The sequence below is a fragment of the Rhea pennata genome, chromosome Z, assembly GCF_028389875.1.
Source record: "Rhea pennata isolate bPtePen1 chromosome Z, bPtePen1.pri, whole genome shotgun sequence".
Taxonomy (NCBI): Eukaryota; Metazoa; Chordata; class Aves; order Rheiformes; family Rheidae; genus Rhea; species Rhea pennata.
In genome coordinates this window covers 35,655,516-35,679,772 of record NC_084702.1, presented here as the reverse complement: position 1 = coordinate 35,679,772, position 24,257 = coordinate 35,655,516, and the positions used below count along the sequence as shown (strand labels likewise).

Here is a 24,257-nt window from a genome sequence, read left to right as displayed (position 1 = left end):
CAGATGGTTGAATTAAGAAGTGTCAGCCAGTTGTGATGGATACTGGCACAACCTCAATGGTTATTACAGTAAAACTGTAAATTACAGGTGCATTAATATGAGTATTAATAAAACTTACCATTTCCAAACTGAAAACCGTTGGCTTTTGCTGTAGGCATAATATGCAAAAATTGAAGACTTACTATGAAATGGCTGTTCTTACTGAAGTTCTAAGGCTATATGACATTAAAATTCCTCATTATTTACAAACACTATCTCTTCCATCCTGTTCTATCATTAATAGGAAAAAACAGTCTGACTTAAGAAACTTGTTTGCTGTTGCTCAGCTATCAAGAGCAGAAATTTTAAAACTTTTTTTAAGTGCAAATCTAAAGGCTGGCATAAATATTTGGTGGTACCTGTTATCAGTGTTGCAACTTCACTGCTATCTGCTGAGAGTCTGTTTTGGGTTGCAAACTCTCTCATATGAACAAATATTATAGGAAAATTTTTTCCAATTGTGATTTTCTGCTTCTGCTGATGTAGTTTGTGAATGCTCTGCTATCAGTGTGCATTTGGGGGTGCATTGGAAGTACTTCAGTTCTTTCATTTATGAAGGTAGTGTAGAGCTTTTTGATTTGTAAATCTCTTTCCAAAAGAGATACAAAGCTATATGTAAGCCAGTTTTAAGCACACTGGCAGTAAGAGTACTCCTTTGTTACTCTTCTTAGCATGACAGTGGTTTCTAATGTATGACAAAAAGTGTTTTAGATTTTCAAGGTACATCCTAGAACTAACTAGTTCTAGTATGGAAAATGAACTGGAGCTGTTAATGGGTTGAGACAGAACAGCAAATTAGCTTTGGTTTTTATAATCTTCTGAATTGAATAAGAATAGATACTTCAACTTTTAAAACAGATTAGAAAGTTGTCTAGAATAATTACCAGTTGTTTGGCTGTGCCTTCTGAATGATAGTGATAACAAAAGCACAATTCGAGTTTTTCTGTTTCGTAGAAAAGAATCTAAGCTAGAATATGAAAAAAGGTATGACCTCAAAGAGGTAAAGAAATTCATCGCTCTGACTTAGTCTTGTCTAAATTGTATTTCTTGCCTTTTAAAATGTGTAAATTGTCAGACTTAAAGGGATTATTAAGTTTGAAAACAACTAATTAATCATTGGTACACTGACAACTGTGAAAGATTGATCTCTTCCTAATTTAATATCCACACTGGAGAAGTAGTATCCTCATATCCTCTTACATTATATTCTCATGCTCAATATTTTGAAGACATTTTTTGGAGTGAAAATAAGTAAACAAAACTCCACAGGAAATAATTTCTAACTTTCTCTCCCCCCTCCATTCACTATTCCAGACCTCAGTGCTTAATTATGACAGGTGCTCCAAACTCACGTCCAGCTTTGCTTCACCTCGTCCACGCTTTCACCAAAAATGTGGGCTTAATGATCTGTGGCCACGTGCATATGGTGAGTGTATTCTCTCTTTTTATTTTAAAGTTACCTTGGCTTTTTTTACGGAGATTTCTTTTTGTTTTGTTTTGGTTTTTTTTAATGAAAAAAGTGCAAAAATTGAAATATACTGTGGAATCTATTTATGTAGGGGTCAGCACTTTCCAGTTAGTGGTACTCTACCTTTAAGGAAACTTTGGAAGTTAATATGACAGTTAACATAATTGTCATCTGCTTTGCATCTTTCATGCACGTGTAGATAGACTAAAATCTTGCAAATAGGAGTTGTGCTGTAGGATATGCATGATATGTATGGGAGAGAGGAAACTTAGCAAAATTAATATCATTGATCATTTGACACTTAAATGCTTAGGAAGTTTTATAGGGGTAATGTGAGATTACAGTCTGAGCCTCTTCTGTCCTTGTGTGCTTCAATCTCATGTACGTATTCATACTTTGGAGAGAGCAGTCAGCAAGAATGACCAGCAGCGTGCAGCTCTCATCCTTGGTGCTATGACATCTGCTGAGGCAACATGGCTTCCTTCCACATTTTCAATATAACTTGCCATTTCTTGGAGTTACACTGGATATTTTGGAATTTAGTTGAATCATAGAATAGAATCATAGAATCAGTAAGGTTGGAAGGGACCTCTGCAGATCATCTAGTCCAACCTCCCTGCTCAGCAGGGTCACCTACAGCACGTTAGACAGGGTTGCATCCAGGCAGGCCTTGAATATCTCCAGAGAAGGAGACTCCACCACCTCTCTGGGCAACCTGGTCCAGGGCTCCGTCACTCTCACACGGAAGAAATTCCTCCTCACGTTCAGGCGGAACTGCCTGTGCTTCAATTTCTGCCCATTGCCTCCTGTCCTGTCACATGGGGCAACTGAAAAGAGTTTGTCCTCGTCCCCTTGACACCCTCCCTTCAGGTACTTGTACACATCGATAAGATCCCCCCTCAGTCTGCTCTTCCCCAGGCTAAACAGGCCCAGCTCTCGCAGCCGTTCCTCATAGGGCAGGTGCTCCAGCCCTCTGATCATCTTTGAAGCCCTCTGCTGAGCTCTCTCCAGTAGCTCCATGACTCTCTTGGACTGGGGAGCCCACAACTGGACACAGTACTCGAGATGAGGCCTCCCCAGGGCTGAGTAGAGAGGCAGGATCACCTCCCTCCACCTGCTGGCAACGCTCTTCCTAATGCATCCCAGGAGACCATTGGGCTTCCTGGCCACAAGGGCACATTGCTGGCTCATGGTCAATCTGTCATCCACCAGCACTCCCAGGTCCTTCTCTGCAGAGCAGCTCTCCAGCAGGTCAGCCCCCAGCTTGTCCTGGTGCCTACGGTTATTCCTCCCTAGGTGCAGGACTCTGCACTTGCCCTTGTTGAACCTCATGAGGTTCCTCTCCGCCCAGCTCTCCAGCCTGTCCAGGTCTCTCTGAATGGCAGCACAGCCCTCAGGTGTGTCAGCCACTCCTCCCAGCTTGGGATCATCCACAAACTTGCTGAGGAGGCACTCCATCCCCTCATCCAGATCACTGATGATAAAGTTGAACAAGACTGGCGCCAGTACTGAGCCCTGGGGGATGCCACTAGCCACAGGCCTCCAACTAGACTCCATGCCACTGATGATGACCCTCTGAGCTCTGCCTTTCAGCCAGTCTCAATGCTGTCTCACTGTCCACTCGTCTAACCCACACTTCCGGAGCTTCTCTAGGAGGATGTTACGGGAGACAGTGTCAAAAGCCTTGCTGAAGTCAAGGTACACAACATCCACTGCTTATGGAACTAACTGAAGTTAGTTCTAACCTATTTAAGTAATCCTTGCCATTCTTTTCCCATGCAAATAGAGCTGATGCAGTTGGCCCTACAGAAGTAGGTAATGGAGGCTAGGGAAAATGCTAGGTTTCCTTCCTAGTGTTATTGTTTCAGGGAGACCAATTGCTATATAGATATTTTCTTATAAATCCTGATGTAAAGTAAACCTTCTTGAGCAGCAAATTGAATATCAGCTTTAGCCAATGGTTAAAATTTTGCTCATCTTTGGAGTAGTATTTATCCCTTTAGGTTGATCCCCTCTTCCCTTTCAGCCCAGCCCCTAACATTTTGCTAACTTTCCTTCCTAGTTTCTGTCAGGATAAAAGGATTTATTCATTTGTTTGGTTTTTTTCTGCATCAGTGCAACTTCAGCAGTCCTCTCTTCTTGGAGAGCAGAAAAGAAAAAGTCCCTTTAAAACAAGCTTATGGTCCCTTTAAGTATAAGAACAGAATATATCTGTAAACTTCTAGGCCAGACTGGTGTATTTCAAGGGATGAGGGGGAAGAAGCAAACTTTGAGTAACTGTTCTTCAGAATCATACTGTGATGTGTTCCAGACTGAAGTTGGCTACAGAGAGGCTATTGCATCTCCAGTAAAAAGCTTCATATATAAAATTCACACTCCTCCTCAAATGCTTCTGATGCAATACAAAGTTTCTTCTTAAAGTATGAAGTACAAACAAAAAAAAAACACAATCCTAATACACTAAAACATATTTAGCTGCTTTCCTTAAAAATGAATCTGGTCTACTCACTTCCAACAGCAGTAAGAATAATGTTTAATTTCTGTTGGTGTCTTGGAAAGCAGGAAAGCTTGTTTTGAGGCTCTTCAAGTTTGATTTGGATTCTAGCAGTGAAATAAGAAATGGGGCATTACCACTGTTGATACTATTAGTTCCTGCTCCCATTTATTTGCTTGTTTTGAAAGGGTCCTCGGAGGCAAGCTGTGAAGGAACTGTCAACTGATTTGGCCAAATATCAGCGATGGCTTATTAAAAACAAGATGAAAGCCTTCTATGCACCAGTGCATGCAGAGGACTTGAGAGATGGAGGGCAGTACTTAATGCAGGTACGCTTGTCTCTTTCTCCTCTCTCTCTCTCTCTCTCTCTCTCTCTCTCTCTCTCTCTCTCTCTCTCTCTCGTCTCCTTTTTTTTTTTTAATGGAAGTGTTTCTTGTATTGTGCATGTTGAAGTATTTTCATTATGCAATTTTACCTTAAAATTTTGTCTCAATCTTCTGCATTAAAAAAAAAAAAAAAAAAAAAAAAAAAAAAAAAACTATAGCTGTTTAAGTAATTCAGGCTTTGAAAATCTTTTTGTGTTGTCCTTAGGCTGCTGGTCTGGGTAGAATGAGACCTAATACTCTTGTTGTTGGATTTAAGAAAAACTGGAGAGAAGCTGACATGAGAGATGTTGAAACCTATATCAATTTATTCCAGTAAGTAGAAAATGAAGAAGTGTAGATAACAGACTTATGTTCCTTTTCAGTACATTTGATAAGTCAAAGAGCAACAAATTTTTGCCTAAAGATCTTAGTTACACAAGTTCTCTAAGTTTTCAGTAAGACTCAAATTTTCCATGTTGCTGATCCAGCAATCTTCAATACAGTGTGTGTGTGTGTGTGTGTACATATATATATATATATATATTTTTTTCCCTGATATGGAAATTAATAAGCAAACATTCATAGTTTAAATATTTTGAGTTTCTAGATAAGAACCGTTTATGTATCTGGAGGGATTTGAGAGGGTGGTATGAGATTTAAGACTTACTGTCATTAGATTTAGAACTAGTATTTTATGTGTTGGTCTGCTCAATGTATTCAACCATATGTTCTATTGAAAGCAGGGTTTTTCCTACAATTTTTGCACAGATTAAGTGTAAAAAATGAATATAGTCTTATGCCAAAGTTGTATGGTCCAGTTAGTGTTCCTGTAAGTAAAGTATTTCTTGTAGTTGATACACAGCACTAGACACACAAAGTAATGCAGGAGCCAATAAACAGATGGGAAAGGAAATCCCAGTGTAGTTTGCCAGACCTGAAAGGCAGTCTAGTGCTGGCCAAAAACTTTTATAGAATAACTTGTGCTATAGATATTTTTGAAAAAAGCAAATCTTGCTTGTCACACTTACATGTTCTGTTTTGTTGTATGCTACTTAACTGGTTTTAATTGTGCTTTATGCTTCTCCTTTACTGTAAGAAAGAAAGGGAAAGAAAGGTAGTGAAGGGGAATTACAAGTAGAGAGTAAAATGTTGGGGTGGGGGAACAATTCTCTCTCACTGAGGAAAAAAGCAGAAACATGAAATGAAGTGGAAAAATAGGGGGCAGTAGGAGTGAGGGAGGAGATGTTTGTTTTGATTTGGAATGACTTGTACTGGAAGAATTCCTATGGCCAAGAAAGTCACGTGGTTTCTCGCATGCATTAAGAGAAACCTCAGCAGGTAGTAGCTGTAGGTACTTTTGGATGGAAAATTATTCTGAAATACGTGAACAGAAATGTGTCTATAGAGATTTGAAAAATTAAATAATGAATTAAAAAATTCAAAAAACCTTTGCTTCTACACAAACCTTGTTTCTTGCATTTGCTATAGTATATATTGATACTTTGAACACTTCACATCAGATCTTACTGCTTCAAAAAAAAAAAGTGTTTAATGAGTAAAAGCTTGTGGGATTTCTGTCCATGGAAATGGCATGGGAGTTTCGTGAATTGCAACTGTTTGTAATGAGATGTTTACATTTAACGCACTGACAATTAAATGTTAACGCAGACTGTGTGATACGGTTAAGTTCATATTTTTTCTGTTGAAATCTTAGGGTTTGTCCTTCATTTTACTCCAACTTTTACTTAGCTGTTTATTCAGGCTGGTTGCCTGCTTCAGCAGTAATGAAATTTTTCCTCTTAGTCTGTATTTTAAAGGAACAAGTTTTTTTTCCTCATTGTATATAATGAAAATAGACACATTTAACTTTTCTAATTTGATTCGAAATTACAGCTTCATAGCTCTTTAAGTCTCCAAATGTATTGGAAACACTTCAGGAATTTATAGTTTTCATTTCGAGGAGACATGCCTGAAATAAATTGCTTTTATGGAAGGGAAAAAAAATCAAAATTTATATTTCCCAGTGTATCCTATCATCATCTCTGCAGAACTATGCTAGCTTTTTCATATTGCTTTTTTAATCACTGTTTTACATATTAGAGTGAGAGAGAGGAAATGGAACCGATATCCTTTCTGTATGTTGCTTTTCAGAGTAGAGTGTTCAGTTCACTGATGCAGTTGATTTGGAACTGCAACTGAAATTGTAATACTAATTTATGATTTGGGAGTTTAAATAGCTGTTTGATTTCTGAAATTTTGTTGAAAGACAGTATGTAAAGTAGGTCTTATGGGGGGGGAAGTTTATAAAAAGGTTTTAACACTGTTTTATTTTTGTTCCCTTTGTGTAGTGATGCCTTTGACATTCAGTATGGTGTTGTTGTCATCCGTCTAAAGGAGGGCTTGGATATTTCTCACCTTCAGGGACAAGGTAAGATTTATTTTGTTTCCTCTAGGGAACAGCTGTTCTAATTTCCTTTTAATATCATCTTATGAAAATGTTAATTGAAGATACCTATAATAAGAATAAACAATGTTCAACAACATGATACAATATATAGAACTATATTTATTTGTACATTGAATGTAGTTGCTTCCCAGTGATTTACTGCTTACTGCCACAGATACCAGAGGCTAGCAAATTGATATGAAATACTTAAGATTCCACTCCAGAAACTAAGAAAGTTCATGTAGTAAAAGTTCCATGGTCCAAGAAAACTGTGGGTCTTTGTTTTTTCTCCTTTCTCCAGACTGCCACTGCTTAGACATGACATTCACTAAGGCAGTATGGCTTAAGTTTGGAAAGGCTTTGTATTTTCAATGTAGAATACTTGGTTACAGTTTTGTAGGAAGTGGTCTTAAACTGACTGGTATAACTTCTGTTGGTTCTCAAGCAGAATAACAAAGGAAGCCCATGAGCTTTGGCAACTGTGTACTGAAATTGATAATGTCTAATTTGACCATAGCCCACTCCATGTAATGTGGCTTCAAAGAGAAAGACTGCTCATGACATGTAGCACATGCTGTGCAGGTGGTACCCTCAGGAAAGAGGGGAGGGTTTTTTCTTTTCTGGAAATGTATGAGCACGTTAGGATTTGGAGGGAAGCAGAGAACTTCTTACTGTGTGCAAGAAGGCAAAGGAGTGTGAGAAACAGCAAGGAGTGGCCCTGCAGCGTGAATGGGAGAGTGCTAGGAAGACCCGGAAGTCATGACTCAAAGGTGTCAGAGAAACTTACTAGTATCTGCTGGGGGTAGGGAGTGAGTTTACTTCAACCCAGACAGCAGGGACGGGATGCGCAAAAACCTAGGAAGAAAGTAGCAGAAAACTGACGATATTTTCAGAGGAGGCAAGTCTTTGTACTTCAATGCAAATTTTTTGTTCATTCCTTGTTCCTTCTCGTTTGTTTCAAGGTTTTTGTTCTGTTCATAGCAGGTCAGTTGTAATAGAATTTAGCCAACTGTGAACAGTCTCAGTTATAATCACATACCTCTGCTTGATACCATTTGGAACAAATGAGTGGTTTATAATGTGGGTTTGCTTTTAATTTATTTTTCTTCCTCGAAGAAGAGCTACTGTCATCCCAAGAAAAATCTCCATGTTCCAAGGATGTCATAGTAAAAGTGGATTATAGCAAAAAGACCGAGACGGACACTTCTATAGCTTTTGCTCCGTCATCCAGTGAAAAAACTCATGTTCTGCATAAAGGTAACTTTCTAGTTAGCAATGACATTCTCGTTACTTCTCTCTGCTTCCCTTTTCATGGGGTTATTACTTAAGGGGTGTCTGTGTCCGTGTGTATGTGTCCGTGAAACAAACTTCTCGTGCTTTCCTAGCCATTGATGTCTAATCACTTAAATATCTCGTTTTGGAACATACCACTGTATAAAATCTTTAAGATCCAAGCTTCTAATTAAAACAGTTTGTGGACTACAAACCACATGGGATATTTTTAGTTTGGTTTTAATTTGTTTAGTTAATGAGATTGGGTGGCACTAAAAATTGATTGGGAATCAGGCTACAAACTTACATATTAAACGTCTGTTTTTTCTTTAAGGCTGCTAAGTGTAGGAAGGATTTTTTTCATCTCAGATTAGTTTATTATACACCTATTAAAAGACAAAAATAATTCAGGTCAGGAAACTTTGACATTACAGTAACTTTCTTTTTGTTCTTTTTAAAGAACAAGGCTACAGTGACTTTATAGTTAAGTGAGAAATGTGGTTTCTTCACTGTCCCTGCCCCTTCCCCTCAACTCCCTGAAGTTCTAATCATTCTCCGGACATGGTAGACTGTATTTGTGTCCCTTTTCATATGAGATAATATTTCATTCTACACCTTTGTTTTCCAAGTTTTACGGGGTATCTTGTTTTTTGGTTTTGAGTGTGTTTTTTTTTTTTTTTTGGTAATACACACAAATTGTGTTTTCATTAACATCACAAAAGAAATTAACCTTTTTATTTTGTATCTTTAAACATTTTCCAGAGGAGGACGAGGATGGAAAGACTCCAACACAACCACTGTTGAAAAAAGGCAGGCATTTTCCACCTTTTTGTGTTAAATCATTCACATTGTTAATTTTGGTTTTCCTTTCATGCTCCTTCCTCTCTCCCTCACTCTTTCCTCTCTCTTTCTTCTCTCTCTGCATATATAAATAAATATATATATATATATATATATATATATATAATAATAATAATGTGTGTGTGTGTATGCATACACACACATACTATTATCACATATATGAGAGAGTGAGAGAAAATATCAACCATACAATGTTAGTTTGTTTCTTTGTACTTGAGTTGAAATACAGTTCTTTTTCAGAGATTAAGCTGTGGCAAAATTAAAGTTTATGCAAGTTTCCTGATCAAGGTGTTGCTCAAAGAATTCCACGTGTCTAAAATATGAATGCTGGATTTTTTTCTTCTTTTCCTGAACTTTGTTCTTTATAAGTGACATTTGCAATGTATTCAGGAGCTTGCTTAGTTCTTATAGTCTCAAATATCTTACTGGGTCTTTGATTGATTTAGGAGTAAGGGAAAGGTTCTCCAGTGTTATACTCCCAAGTGCTGCCTTAGTCTAGTCAGTGTATCTACAGCCATAGTTATTGCAGTATTTGAGACTGTTCAGTAGCTTGAAAAACAAGAGATAATATAGCCAGTCAGTGAGATTAACATCTGAAACAATGAAAACTGTGTTTTTTGTTTTTTGTTTTTGTTTTTTTGTTTTTTTTTTTTTTTTTTTTGAATAATTACTTCAGAGATGAATGTGGCAGTTTTAGGGTTTATTTCAGGCTTTTATGAGAGTTAAGTGATATGTTTGCTTCATTGACAATCTTTTGACATTTTCTTTGTAATTATAAAAGCTAGAAACTATTATATTTTAGTAATGAAAACTGAGATTATGAAGATAGGTTGGAAGAAATCCCAGTATGCAGTAAACTAGTATGCTTATTTAAGTCACGTCACAGATGTACTATAAATTTTAAAAACTCCTCATAGAATAAGGACCGAGATGATATCAAATTCCTGCCTCTTGTTCAAACTTAGATTTGAGCTAAGGGAAAGGAGTTTGATTTTTTTTTTTTTTTTTTTTTTTTTTTTTTTTTTTTGCATAGCTTTAAAAACATTTGCACATATTAATCTCATTGAAACTACCATCATAGTCGTCTTCTGAAAACTATCTATGCAGTAGATGGCAATAATTGTCTTGGTACACAAAACAGTCTATATTGTAGTTCAGAACCTTGCACATGCAAAACATTACTTCCTGCAGAGGGTAGAATTCCAACAGTTAGAACTAGCTTTTCTTTTGACCACATGCTTAAAGAAAAAATGGATTTAAGAAATGAAGAACAGTGTTTCAGAGAGGATTCTTTCTTATAAATGTCATCGTGCTTGATTAAAGTAATAGAAAATTAGAGTGTACCTGTGTTTTAAAGGAAGTAAGATCTTTGTCAGATGCAAGAGGTAGTAGCACCAGCACATTGTCTAATGCTCTGAAGTATGTACGTGATGCTAATTTGTAGTCGTTTGATTTTGCAAATCATTTATTTGACAAATGTCTGCTAAATGGAGTTCTTAAAGTGCTGAACATGTGGGTTTGCAAAGTTTCTAAATATTGCTTAGTGTATATTCAGTCAATCAAAATCAGTCTTGGGGAAAAAAAGGTTTATTTTTTTTTAACTTAAACTTACAGATATCACAAAATGTTGATATTAAGATGTTGCATTTGATTTCTGGGATTATTAAGCAAAACATTTTAAAAATAAACTGGTTGGTTGTTTTCCAGATCTGAAGAGTACATCTCCTTTAAACTTGGCTGACCAAAGACTTCTTGACGCTAGTACTCAGTTTCAGAAGAAACAAGGCAAAAGCAATATTGATGTCTGGTGGCTCTTTGATGATGGGGGTAATGTTTTTTTTTGTACTTTAACAACAAGTTAAAAAATTTTTGAAATTATTTTAAATTAGTTGTTAATAGATATCTTTCAGTCAATTCATATGTAATTACAAATTTGTAATATTAAACTCTTAGAAATTGCTGTATTTTTGATACATTCCTAAACTCTGGTCAAAATGCAGGTTTGACACTATTGATTCCCTATCTTCTTACAACGAAGAAAAAGTGGAAAGATTGCAAGATCAGAGTGTTCATTGGTGGAAAAATAAACAGGATTGATCATGACAGAAGAGCGTAAGTTTACCTCTTAAAAATTTCATTTAAATGCAATTAAATGAAACTTAATGCATCATAGATGACTTTTTCTTACTATTGGCTTTCTTCCAGTTGTTTAGAAGCGATTTGACCACATTCCTCCTTCCCTAAGAATACTTCCATTGCTCCCAGATTGTGTTGGATGAGATGATTCCTCAAGCTGTGCTAATTCTTCTGTAGCATTAATACAGGCATTTTCTTTGTTCTTCAGACATATTCTGAGGTTATCTTTAAAGGAGGGTTTTTCGTCTTTCTTTAAGCTTTTAAATGTTTCCCCTAAAGCATATTGCTGATCCATAGCAGTATGCCAGGTCTGTATAACCTAGTACTACACAAAGAGGTCCCCCTTGCCTTTTCTCTATGTCTACTGCACTTAAATTGCTTTTTTCTTTTCTTTCTTTCAAACTAGTGCTTTCAGTACTAAGTTCCTGTCTGTTTACCCTGTGAACTAATTTAGAAATACAATAACTGTATTAAGGCTTGTTTTTCTGACACAGAATGGCTACTTTGCTCAGTAAATTTCGGATAGACTTCTCTGACATCATGGTCCTCGGAGATATTAATACTAAGCCAAAGAAAGAAAAGTAAGTCTCATAAAATACTGTTTGTTATTGAGTGTCTTGATGTCTATCATAAATACAGAATATATCATTCTTTACTACATAAAAATATTGATAGACTCCATAACAGTGTTTTAGCAAAATGCAGGAAATGAACTAAGCAATAACTCCTGTTTCCAATCTAGAACTTTGTATTTTTCTTTCATTTTTAAACTCTAGCTTTTAAACTCTAAAGGTAGATATAGAAAAATCCAATTTGTGTAGTGCAATATTCTCTAAACAAAGGAAGATTACTCTCAAAAGTTTAAATGGTCTTAATTTTTCTTGGATGTTTAGTTTAAGATAAAGCTTGGTCTTTAAAAAGCCTTTGTGTGCACCAGCCCTCCACCAAATGAATGTGTATACACACACACACACGCACACATGTGTGTGTGTATGTATATATATAATGTATAATGTGTGTGTGTGTATATACACACACACACACATATAGTTGTGACTTTTAAGTTGTGAGTTTTAAACTGCATGGGAATGATTATACATGTGATACTCTGATTTTCAGCAAACAATGTGAATTTTAGATGGCTTCTGGTACAAATAGTTTTTTGATAGCAGAATGTGTCTATAAAACATAAAAATATCGAGATGGCTAAAGATGATCTCTTTCCTTCAAGTATTCTGTAGTATACTGAAGTTGCATATATTTCCAGACAGATTTTTTTTATATTATATCCGAATAATTTGAGTTTACGTTGAGTCATGCAAATTAGGAAATAACTGTTCACAACTTTCACAACTTGTTATGTAAATGCTAATATGAACAGTTAAAGCTTCAATAGTTTTCCCTGATTATAATGTCTACTCTTAACTTTGGTATGTGCTTATGCAAGTAGTTGATTTGATATTCTGTATGCAAAAAGGAGTGGAAAATTTTTCACTTCATTTTATTTTTGCATAGTAGTAAAACTTACTTTCCTGTAGCAAGAAAGTCATTGCTGATGTATAGGCTAGTATTAAATCTGATTTAACATGGCTGTTCACTTAATCCTTTCAGTATTGCAGCTTTTGAAGAAATGATAGAGCCATTCAGACTTCATGAAGAAGATAAAGAACAGGAAGCTGCAGATAAAATGAAGGAGGATGAACCTTGGAGGATAACAGATAATGAACTCGAGCTTTACAAAACAAAGGTTCAATTTTCTTTAAACTGCTATGTTAAATGTTGTCAAATACATCATGGTCTCACCCCTGGCCTCCTATTGGCATTTGTGGATGTGGTATCAATGAGCTGACCCTTGTTATGCACCCTCTTTCATATCTACTTTTATGAATAGCTGGTGGAAAGCACCATCTAAAACCATTTAGGTAGCTCACTGAAGGAAAAAAAAAAAAAGAGAAACGAAAAGAAATATGTTTATAATATGTACAACATGAGTTCTATGAATGTGGGCCTAAACTGCTTTCGTTGTTCATTGATTCTTGTGTATGTAAGATCTTTAACTAGAGACCAAACTGCCTTCTTCATTATTTAAGTATATGTATATAAATGTGTGTGTGTCTATATATACATATATATATATATATAAAATATATATATATATATATATATACATACACATACACACATATAGTTGTTGTGTTAAGGAGCAATTAAAGGTTTGACATTTTTCCCAGTCATGCACTATAGAGACATCAGTCATTCCTTCTGCATTGCTTCTATGGGGGAGACTCATGCAGCATCCTGCAGCAGGATGCAGATACAGGGAGGCATCTAAAGAAAGACTAGTTAATGATTCAGTTATCTGAAGTTTTTCAAGAAGTGATGTTTCTGAGTGTATTTCACTCTTCTCTTTTTCTTCCTGCCCGGATTTGTATATCTTGCATGAAGACTTGCAGTAGAGAAGCAACTGGAATGGCTGGTGGCTCTGCATTATAAGTGTAAAAAAGCAGGAATCTAAGATGTAGGCACAGATTGACTAGAAGCTGATGACAAGATACCTACTTATTACAAGAGGTACAAAGAAAAGGAAGAATTTATAGTTAATAAACTAGTTAATAGTCTTGTTGTTCCTGATGTCCACAAACAGCCTCAAAATTCTTTTCAGTGAGATAACTGCAGTGATTCATTGTCTGTTGATAGCTTGTTTCTGCAGATATTAGCCAGCAGAGCTTAAAGACTTCAGCTGATCTGAGAACAGTACTATAAGAAATGGTTAATTTCAAACATTTGCTGAAAGAAGCATTAAAGTTGATCGGAAAGAGAAGCTGAAAGTGACTGTATGAATGACAACCTTAACAAGTCATCAGTAGTCGGACATGGAGAGCTACTTAAGATTCTAAAAAAGGACAGAGTAGTATAAAAAGGAGGTCCATTATGGAGGGAGGCTTGGCAAACGAAGGTGGAGCTTCACTTCTGCAACCCTTGCTCACCACTAGCTTACAGGCAATGGTTAACTTTTAAGGATGTTTAGGGGACTTGCTTCCAGCAGCTGTGGAGGATGATATCATTAATAGAGGGACTATCTTAAAATTTAGTTTAGCTTTTGTAGTACTTGGTTTATTTGCACATCTTAAGCTTAGCACTTTTTTTTTTTTTTCCCTCAAGGCCCCGGAACCCTAGATGGTTCAGAAAAATGAAAAAGTTATCAAACTGAGGGAGAAACGCATGTTTTCTATTAATGACACATACCAATTGATTGTAACTCCGTTCTTCATGTTTCTTGAAAAAATGAACTTTTCTTAGAGTTTTTATGTAAGTGAAAAATCTTCCTAACAAGTTTCATTTTAATTGCAGACTTATCGCCAGATTAGGCTAAATGAGTTGCTTAAAGAACATTCAAGTACAGCAAACGTAATTGTTATGTAAGTAAAGGATTTTTATGGTTATCGTAATTGATACAGTATTGGAATTTGAACTGTGAATATATGTTAATACATTAAGTTAGTAAAAAGATGCTGCCTTGGCAATAAAGCACAGACATACTGAAGTAAGTTTCTTTCCTGGAAGGGATTTATTAGCAATGCAGATCTACTACAGCAATGCATACAGAATAGCCTATGTGGCTTCATGCTTCTAATGCGTTACTTCAGATGATTAACTCTACATCTGTAATGCAGCTTGGGATTCTCACATTTCCTCCATGCTTGAGTGCCAACTATTCCCCTCTTTTTCAAGTCCTTCCTTTCAAGTCTGCTTTTGCTAGGATATGTCTCTAGATAAAGTTACCTCTGATCAACATTGTTATCTGCTGATACATTTCCATGGAATTACTTTTTCTGTAAAGAAGCAGAATGCAGATTGCAGGTTCCTCACTGCTCTTTTTCAGGAGCCAGTTTCAGAGCTGCATGAACTAGCCAATGATGTTTGAGCAATGCATGTAAACTTAAGAGTAGTTTTTCAAAAGGCAGCATGCCACATGTTTTGCAAGGATTGTGCAAAGAAGGGTAATTAGACTGAAACAATTTAGCACCGTAAGTAAAAGCTGTGTTTTAAAGACTTCGAAGAGTCTTAAAACAAACTTACTCCAACTGAGGAGAATTCTCTGTGAAGCTTCCTGAATATAAAACATTGCTAAGAGACCAGAAGTCAGGTGTTAGTAGATGAAGGCCTGTGGTGCTTGAGATGTGAACTCTTCAATTCATTAACTGATTTCTGAGGTAAAAAGTAAAAACCTAAAAAGGACAAGAAATTCATAATATCCCCTCTTTGCAGAATCGTATTTACATCTCTGCATGGTATAACCTCTACCAAGATTTTCTAATTTCTTTTTTTTTTTTTTCCCTCTTGTGGATTATAGGAGTTTGCCAGTTGCACGAAAAGGTGCTGTTTCTAGTGCACTATACATGGCCTGGTTAGAAGCTCTGTCTAAAGATCTGCCACCAGTTCTTCTTGTTCGTGGGAATCATCAGAGTGTTCTTACCTTCTATTCTTAAGAGTACTGCAAATGGGACAGCTATGATGAAATGGTACTTCAGTGACCAGAGGAGTGACTGAGATGTTCTATAGATTATTAACATCACAAAGGCAAAAAGTGACTCTTCTTTCACTATTTCACTGACTTGAAAGCACACAAGGAAAGTCACTGTATTTATAAAGTTGTGACATCTTCAGTTTTATTCTAAATCTTCTGTAATTTAATCTTGCTTAATGGGGGAGGATTCCTTGTTAGACTGAAGAACAAGATGAGCTTTTTCTTTGCTATTTGAATAGCAGCAATAAAAGTGTTTTATTTTTGATCAATGAAAGGATTATAGATTTATAAAAGCCTTTTAGCCTTGAGGTGCCTTCTGAAATTAACCAAATCTCATCCATACATCCTATTTTGTAAATTTATATAGAATGTCAAAATCTGCCTTCAACTAAGAGTTTAGGTCAGACTTCCTTTAGTTTCTAGTCTCTTCCATATTACAATAAAAATGAATGCTGCTTTTCAGTCTTCCATTGAGCTATTAGTTCTTAGTACTGTATGTTTTCTATTGTTGGGAATGTTTTGGTTTTTGTTTTTTTTTTTAATATATCTGTTAGATTTAAAATAAAGGTGAAGATTGGGGCAGGTCAGCTGGAGTAAGACAAATTCCTGATGTTATTGTCAAGACTGTGTACTACTAAATTTTGTAATAGTTAAAATAAAACTAATTGTACTAGCTGGGAGGATCCTTTTCTGAAATTTGACATTGTGTATTTCTTTGGCATTAGTGTGAGGTACACTGCTAATATTAGCTACCTTGGTGAAGGTGTGTCAGTCTTTTGCTCCGTACTCTAACAAGATACTGGATTAATATTATAGGCTGAGGCCATTTTTCTCATTTAAAAACAGTAAGAAAACAGAGACCTGTCCTAGCTCTTGGCCTTTTACATTTTGGTATCACTTACAATTTATTTTGAAACAAAACTCAAGTTAAGGCTTGAATGAAGAAAATACGATCGATGTGATGCCATCTAACAGAAAACAGTAAACACTATGTGGAATCTTGCTAGGCCATCCAATATTAAATACAAAAGCTAAAGTTCTCTTGCATTTTTCAACAGATAGTTAAAAGGACCACTCGTTACTAGGGGAGATGTTTTTAGGTCAATTCATTCAGTTGTCAGCAAATACACCTAGTCTTATTAAATAATAACTCAGGTTTGATCATCTTGCAATTTAACTTTATTCCATACATCCTATTTTATACATTTTCTATGTTTAATAAAGAAACTGCCAATTTTATGTGCCCTTTCATTGTATGTTTTGACTAGTACATAATTTGTTCTGCTATAAACACCTACACAAGAAATTTCACTTAAGCCTATATACAAAAGTTAATAATGTGAACTATTTTTAAAATTCCTGTATACTTTGGATAGAAAGGATTGCCTAAAAACATTTCACAAGCTTTTGATATTAGTATTGGACCAGTTACTGGCTCAGTTTACCAATGCTTCAGTGGCTTTCATTTAAGGATGCACAGAAAATGTGTATTTTTATGCTAAATGCAAGATCAAATTGAAATATTGTAATACCTTTTGAAGGGCAAATCAGTTAGTTACTATGTCACAAGATAGAGCTGTAAGTTCTTATGATACAAGATAAAAATATTCTATGTAGTACAGTATGCACTGTGGTTAGATCATTGGTAAACTGCAAAATAATCTGGTTTTTGGTTTTGCTGCTGGTTTCTATCAATTGGATTTGAATCTATTGAATCATTTCACTTTTTTTAAAAGAGAAACAAGCCATTAGGTTTTGCTGCTAAGTGTGAGGTAACTGATGCCAGCCTGGAGCCATCTTGTTACGATAAACATTGTAATAGGACAGTTTGCAGTAAAAGCGCTGTTTCTTTGTGGGTGAAGAGGGGAGAGTGGTGGGAATCAAACTTAACCGTTGTGTCTATTACAGGTTTTGCAGTGGCTGTTGGGAGTGAGGATGTCACATTATGAATATGGAATCATTGCCATTTTTCTCTTTGTTTAGTGAGTTTTGGGGTTTTTTTTTGTTTTGTTTTTTAAAACAGATGGACAGTAAGGCATGGACTTAGTGCTGCTATCTTAAAAATGTGCACAGGTACACTTATTTAAAAGGTTTTTTTGCCCATTCAGGAAACCATTGCTTGTGATCTGTAACACAGAAACCAAATGAATTGTGTATACATGCATATATGTGTATAAAATTATATAAAATATATCTAAATATGCATATAGGGATGGGGAGGGTAATGTCTGTGAAATAATGTAGGATGCTTTTCACATATGCACTCTGAGAAGTCCACTAACGCGAGACACAAGGTCAAGTTTCAAGATTGAAGTTTTAGTGTAACAAATAATGGTAATTGTTAGCAACATATGTCAGTTAGTGGTAGTCACTCCTCCAATTTCTGCTTTGATTTTGATGCCAAATAGAGTTATGTTCCAATCATTGTTAATGACTTGAAAAATGAGATATCACTGACACATGGCAATTCATAACTTTTAGATTAGGTTTCTTTGTATGGGTTTAGAAAAACAGCAATAGCTGAAGAAATCAATTATTTATTTATTTGTTCACTTATGTTTGTACTTAGGTTTCCTTTTACATATGTTCTTTTTATATGCTTTTTCTGATATATTTAAAAATAACTGAAAATAATTTAAAGATCTGAGCGTTAGTGGGTAATGATCCACTGGGTTTGAAGATGTAATGTTTGATACTGTACTGTAACTGTCACACACGGATGCTTTTCTAATGTTTTAACGTAACTATTGCAGTTACTACTTTGTACTGAGTGTCACTGCAATAAAAGGAAGTGAATTCAATACAACTGTCTTGTCTAACAAAGCCTTTTTTATTGGTGGGAGAGGGGGAATCAGTCATAAATTAACCCATTAATGCAGAAAATAGTTCCCAATATGTGAATCTGTGTATTGCATGCATCTGATGTTGTTCACCTCTATTGTGGAATTCACTGATGACCACTACTAAGTCTTAAAGCTGTTCAGGTGACTAGGATGAGACAACTGTTTTGCTCTTCAGAGGAATGCCTGCGTTACTGAATTAGGAATAGTGTCGGTTGTGTAAGAAAAGGAAGGCTTATTTTGCTATCTCCCCAAAATTTCTCATGACTTGCTAGAAGATACACGCATACTTCCATGTGTTTTTATGTGGCATCAAAGCCATAGTAAGGCAAATTTGATCTTTATTTAATTATCATACATTAAACTATGATTAAAAAAAAAATGAAGAATGTAAGCTTAAAACAAATATGTTTCTAGAAATGGCATTTTTTTCCCTTCCTTATATAAAATCATACTTGGAACAACTGGAGAACTTCCTAACCTCATCAATTTTGGTATTTTCTAATACGGCTGGATGAGAGAGAAATTTGTTTGAAAACTAATCCCTGATTAAATCTATGTCCTTCTTAAATACTTCTTGAATGAATGTGTCCATGTGTTTAAACTTAGGCCTTGAGAAAGTGAGGCTTGGAGGCCAACTGAAAAGGAACACTTGTTGAAAGAGCACTGCAAATGCCACTGTCTTTGGGTCTTGCCTGTTTTTAGTATGTAAAGGTGTAGGAAGAGTTTCTTTTTTTTCCCTATATCCTTTTATTTGCTGGAAAACCTGTAAATCACTCAGTGTTATTAAATGTATTCACAGGTAAGTGATGACTTTTCACCTATACCTTTCCAAGGTCAACACAAAGTTGAACGAAGATTGCACTCACGACATGGCTACCACGTGAAACACCATGAAGGATCCAAGTTTTGGGAGCACTTTGGGTTGTATAGTTGTTTTCTTTCATTTGTGCATCCTATTTTGTTTTTAAACAGGACAGCAGGCCTCCCTTCACCTTGGTTGAATGTCCTTTTTACCATCAGTCTCACTATGCTCCTCCTTATATAACCTCTATGGGATCCTGTAAGTCTTTCCTCTGAAGTACACTGAGGCCAATGCCTGAATTTGAGGAGGGGAGGAGGAAAAAACACAGACTGACAGAAATCGTTGCTTTAACCTTTGGACTAGAATACTTCCCAGGTTCAGGCAACAGTACGCACCTCTGCAAAACAGGAGCGGGAAAGACCGTTCTCTGGAGCCCAAGTGAGCTTTGCGTGCTCCGAGCACCCTCTCATGGCCGCAGAGAAAACTGCCAGCCAACGGCTCTCTGGGTGAACTCGCATTGACTGCTCGCTCGAGGTGTTAAATACTTAGCTGAGAGCTGGAAAAGGAGCCTAGAAACAGTTCCTCCGCGCTCTCATCCCTCTGCAGGGCAGAGGGTAGTAAGCTATCACCATACAGCCTGCAACTTACTGCCTCTAGTATGAGTGTGAGGGTTACAGCAGGGCAAGCTAAAGTGAAGTGGCTGGTGTTTTTTTTTTTTTTTTTTTTTTTTCCCTTTTCCTCGTTCCAACGCGCCGCGGAGCCGCCGCACACAACCGTTAGGCAGCTTCACCTCGCCGGCCACGTGCAGCTCATTAACACCCCTTAGGCCGGGCACCGCCCCTCCGGGCAGCCCCGCGCTCCTATTGGCTGCTAGCGTCTCCCCTCGCTCTGTTATTGGCCGCTGTGGGGAAGCGGGGTGCTTGCCTTGTCGCGCGCTGCGGCCGTTAAACCGTTGCCTTGGGCGAGGTAGGCAAGAGGGTGGAGGTGCGGTGCGTTGCGAGGAAGGTGAGGGGGAGCCGCGCTCTTAGGCCTGCCGTACGTTTGGGGGCTGGTGCCGATGGATGGCCTGGGTCCGCCAGGGCCGGGGTGGGAACACGGACGGGGTGTGAAGTGGAGCCTGCTGCGTGCTGCCGTTCCCGGGTGAGGGTGCTGACTGAAGGCCTTGGATGCTTGCTGACGATGGCTGCTTTCATACGTGTGCTCGTTTGCGTTTAGGCTGCCTCCTCTGCTTAGCTGCTCTTTGGTAGCCAGGTGTTTGTGGTTTCTTCATGGTAGGGAGCACGGGTTATAAACAGCAACAGAAAGGGAAAGTGTTTATTTACTTAAACACCCTTAGGAAGGAAATGTCTAAATCATCTCTTAATGCATTAGATCCTCTGTGGTTTGGATAAAGTTTAATATTAGTTCTCTTTGGGTATAGGGCTGTAGCTCTGCTTGTTTGCTTTGCAACAATTGAGCAGCTTGCCAGTTTAACACCTGTAGTTATCCACAGAGCTATTAATTTCACTCACCTGCTCACACCTATTATTATTTGGAAAAGTGCTAACTCCATTCACCTGCCCTTTCTATAAGGCTTTCTGGTGTTCACTGGAGTATAATGATGTGTGTTGGAAATACATTTTTGTTACACTTAAATGAAATCCTGGAAAACATGATGTTAACAGAAATCTAATAGCAATAGTGTCTGGAGTTACAAAAAGTGGAGCAAATCTTCCCTTTCCAAGTCTTTGGGGTAGTGATGGCTGTGGGGAAATAGACTTTGCTAAAGTGCTGTCAGATCCCATTTTAATGTACAAGTCTGTGGAAACAGGGGCATTCTCTTCCTAGTTGTTCAGTTCCTGTGTGTAATAATGGTCGTAAAAGCCTGCTAATAAAAACTTGATTTTTAGTGATGAAAGAAATAGGGAAGGCTTTCACCAGATAAGCGTTTTTGAGGAATTAGGACTTAAATAGCAACAGTAGGGGGCGCTGTTGTCCTTCAGTATTTTGAGTAGCAAATTTAACTGCACTGTTGGACAAATTCGTTGTTTCTTGTTCTGTTTCGTCTGGCTAAGTGATGTTTACTGCCTTGAGTAAATTTAACACATATCAGCCCAATAGCACACTGTTATGTTAATTTTTTATAGTTTTGCCTGTGGATTGGAGAAAAGGAGACGATAAATGCTGCTTAATTCTTAATTTGTAGTTTTCTCTTACTCCTTTTGGGAGGGAGAATATACTGGATTTTTTGTCCTGAAGGGTATGGAAATCTCTGTGGAAGTGCTACCTGTTGAGTTCAAACAGCATCTTGGATGCCGCTATGAAGTGGTAATTCCATAAAGCACTTGGAGCTTGCTTCTCTGTTAGTGGCTATTTTCCAGCTGTGGTAACCTGGGAGAGCCAAAGGCTGAAAGTTCTAGGCAGACGGAAAAGAGGAGACCTTTTAAACGTAAAGTAGTTTGACTAATGTGTCCTATCTAGTTTCACGGTGATTTGTCACGTTCCAGCAAACTATCTTTGCTTCGGAAGAAACAAGGAAGACAAATGTTCAACTGCTTTCTACTAATACAGAAGTAGGAGCGAGAAAATAAAATTTTTGTCTACTATCATCCCAAAATATTTTTTTTAATAGAATAGGTTATAGCTATTTAAAGCACTGGAGAAGACTGAGTACCGTAGCATTTGGCATTCTGAAGCTTATTAAGCTTGAGAATAACTTTATCACTCTGTTGAAAAGTGTTTTACAACTAATAACTAAATCTTGGAACATCTCTCAGCAGTAAAATTTCTCTCTGCTAAACAGATGTTAAAATGGAGTCAGAAGTAAGAGATTTGCACATGCTTTTTGTTAGAAATCAGAGAGCTGGGTTTAGCTTGAAACCTCCTTGCTTTCCAGCCCTATATGGTCATTCTGTCAGACCAAGCTGCTTGGTCTGATGCTTTAACCACAATTTTCTGAATGATATGGTCTCTTGAACAACTCCTTTGTACTGCTGCTACTGATTACATATATTAAATTGTAGAACTGTATTAAAAAATGCATATTTGAAGAAAGGAAGAGTTATAGGTACAAAAGGATGTGCCTGGTAATTTACTGTTTGCCTGTGTATTTTATAAATATGTCAATCTACTTAATGTAATTCATTTCAAATGAGTAGTAGGTGTAAAGAAAAGATGAAAACATTAGCTGTAAACTGCAAAAACATAAGCACAAAAATAAAGCATCATTGCTTGTAGTAAAACATAGTAATTTAAGCACCGGTAACCTAGAAATCATAGCAGGTCAAAACATGGTTCTTGCTAACAGAAGCCTGTACCTCAAAGGAAATGATATTTTATGGAGTCAACCAACAACAGCCGTTCACAGTATTAACGTATGAAATCAAGGCTAACCACAGAATAAAGTGTGGGCTTTCCCATGGGATTTTGGCTAACCTCATAGAATTTCATTCTACTTTTGATTACACAATTGAGTGTTGTTAATTTTAAGAGTCTTTATTCTCATTAAAATGATTGTGTATCTTTCAGCTAGCAATAACAGTATCTCAGATATGATAGGGTTTATTGAGAGAAAAACTTGAGTTTGGGCAAGTACCTGCCAAGCACTCTTTATTTGTGGTGTCTTTATTTTAATTGATTTGTAGGGTCTTATGGCAACTCCTTTCTTGCTATGTATGTTGTACCTAGCAAAATGACACTTGATTCTTGGACTTGAATTTGGACTGGAGCCTTGGAGTTGCCATGATGTGAATAATTCTAAGGGATTAAAAAAAAAAAAAAAAAAAAAGGTTATGAATACTTGACATCTCTAGGAATAGAGCTTCCTCTCTAGCCAGAAAACAGATCTATCTTTTTCTGTATTTACTATTAGCTGACTCTGAAATCACTAGATCATTACAGAAAACTCATTCTGTCCCAGATGTAAAGTGTTTCAGTATTAATTTATGTTTTGGTTTCTGTCTTTGCAAGTATACCTGTTCTATGTGTCGTCATTTCCAAATACATCGTGTTTTAAGATACTTGGCTCTCTTGTGTGAGATTTCAGACTAGTAAAATAAATGAGTTTGGAATATACCTTTGGAAGTCATCTAGTCTGACCTTCTGCTTGGAGTAGTTTCAGATGGATTGGATTGCTTCAGGCCTTCTTGAGTTTTGAATATCTGCAAGACTGTGTATTGCACAACCTTGCTGTGCCTCTGTTCTAGTGTTAGACTACTCTTAGGATAAAACCTTCTAATCAGAATTTGCAATGTTTTAACTTACCTGTTGTCTCTCATCCTATTGCTGTGCGTCTCCAAGAAGAATACCTTCCCATGAGGTTATTGAAGATAGGAAAAGGATCTCCCCATAGCCTTCTCTTCTTAAGGCTGAGCAAACCCAGCTCTCTGAACTTCCTGTATGCTCTAGCCCTCTATAATCATCTTGGTCACTCTGATGGACTTGTTTTATTTCATTGGTCTTTTGCTGTGAGTGTACCTAGGCCCATTTTACTGTTTTTTGTATCCCTCACTAGTTTCAACTCAAACTGACCTTTATCTTTCTTAACTTCAGCCCTGCACACTTGATCAGTGTGTTAGTATTCCTCTGGGTAGCTTGTCCCTGTAGTACTTTCTGTGTTCTTGTGTTTGACTTCAGTTAGGAAGGAGTTCCTTGTTTATCCATGCTGGCTTCTGCTATGCTTACTCTGTTTTCCACACACCTGAATGGACGGGTTTTGAGTTTTTAGGAGGTAGTCGTTCAAGTTCAGCTGGCTTCCTTTACCCTGTAGAACAGTCTCTCACAGGAACCTGCCAAATAGATCTTTGAACAAGCTCAAGCTGGTGCTCCTGAAGTCCAGGGCTGTAGTTCTACCATTTATAGTTTTTCTCTCGGGATTTTAAACTCCACTCCATGTTGTAGTCACTGCAGCCAAGACTGCTCTTTGCCATTGCATCCCCAGGCCATTCTTTTTTGTGAGGAAAAAGTCCAGCAGGGCGTCTGTCCTAGTTGGCTTGTTGATTTCGTGTGTCAAGAAAAACAATTGA

At 37.0% G+C, this 24,257-nt stretch overlaps 1 protein-coding gene across 2 annotated transcripts in view; it reads left to right on the top strand.

The window, feature by feature from the left end:
* Window positions 1–18,415, top strand: part of SLC12A2 (solute carrier family 12 member 2) — a 59,732-nt gene extending 41,317 nt beyond the window's left edge. Inside the window, exons 16-27 of one of the 2 annotated variants that reach the window (XM_062599050.1) lie at window positions 1,354–1,465; window positions 4,190–4,330; window positions 4,593–4,699; window positions 6,715–6,794; window positions 7,932–8,069; window positions 8,847–8,894; window positions 10,653–10,772; window positions 10,946–11,057; window positions 11,576–11,662; window positions 12,693–12,828; window positions 14,433–14,500; window positions 15,436–18,415. In XM_062599050.1, the coding sequence (XP_062455034.1) occupies window positions 1,354–1,465; window positions 4,190–4,330; window positions 4,593–4,699; window positions 6,715–6,794; window positions 7,932–8,069; window positions 8,847–8,894; window positions 10,653–10,772; window positions 10,946–11,057; window positions 11,576–11,662; window positions 12,693–12,828; window positions 14,433–14,500; window positions 15,436–15,571 (1,285 nt within the window). In that variant the 3' untranslated portion in view covers window positions 15,572–18,415. Of the gene's footprint in view, window positions 1–1,353; window positions 1,466–4,189; window positions 4,331–4,592; window positions 4,700–6,714; window positions 6,795–7,928; window positions 8,070–8,846; window positions 8,895–10,652; window positions 10,773–10,945; window positions 11,058–11,575; window positions 11,663–12,692; window positions 12,829–14,432; window positions 14,501–15,435 lie in introns of both variants that reach the window. The other variant, XM_062599049.1, reaches the window with a different exon arrangement.
* Window positions 18,416–24,257: the final 5,842 nt, after the last annotated feature.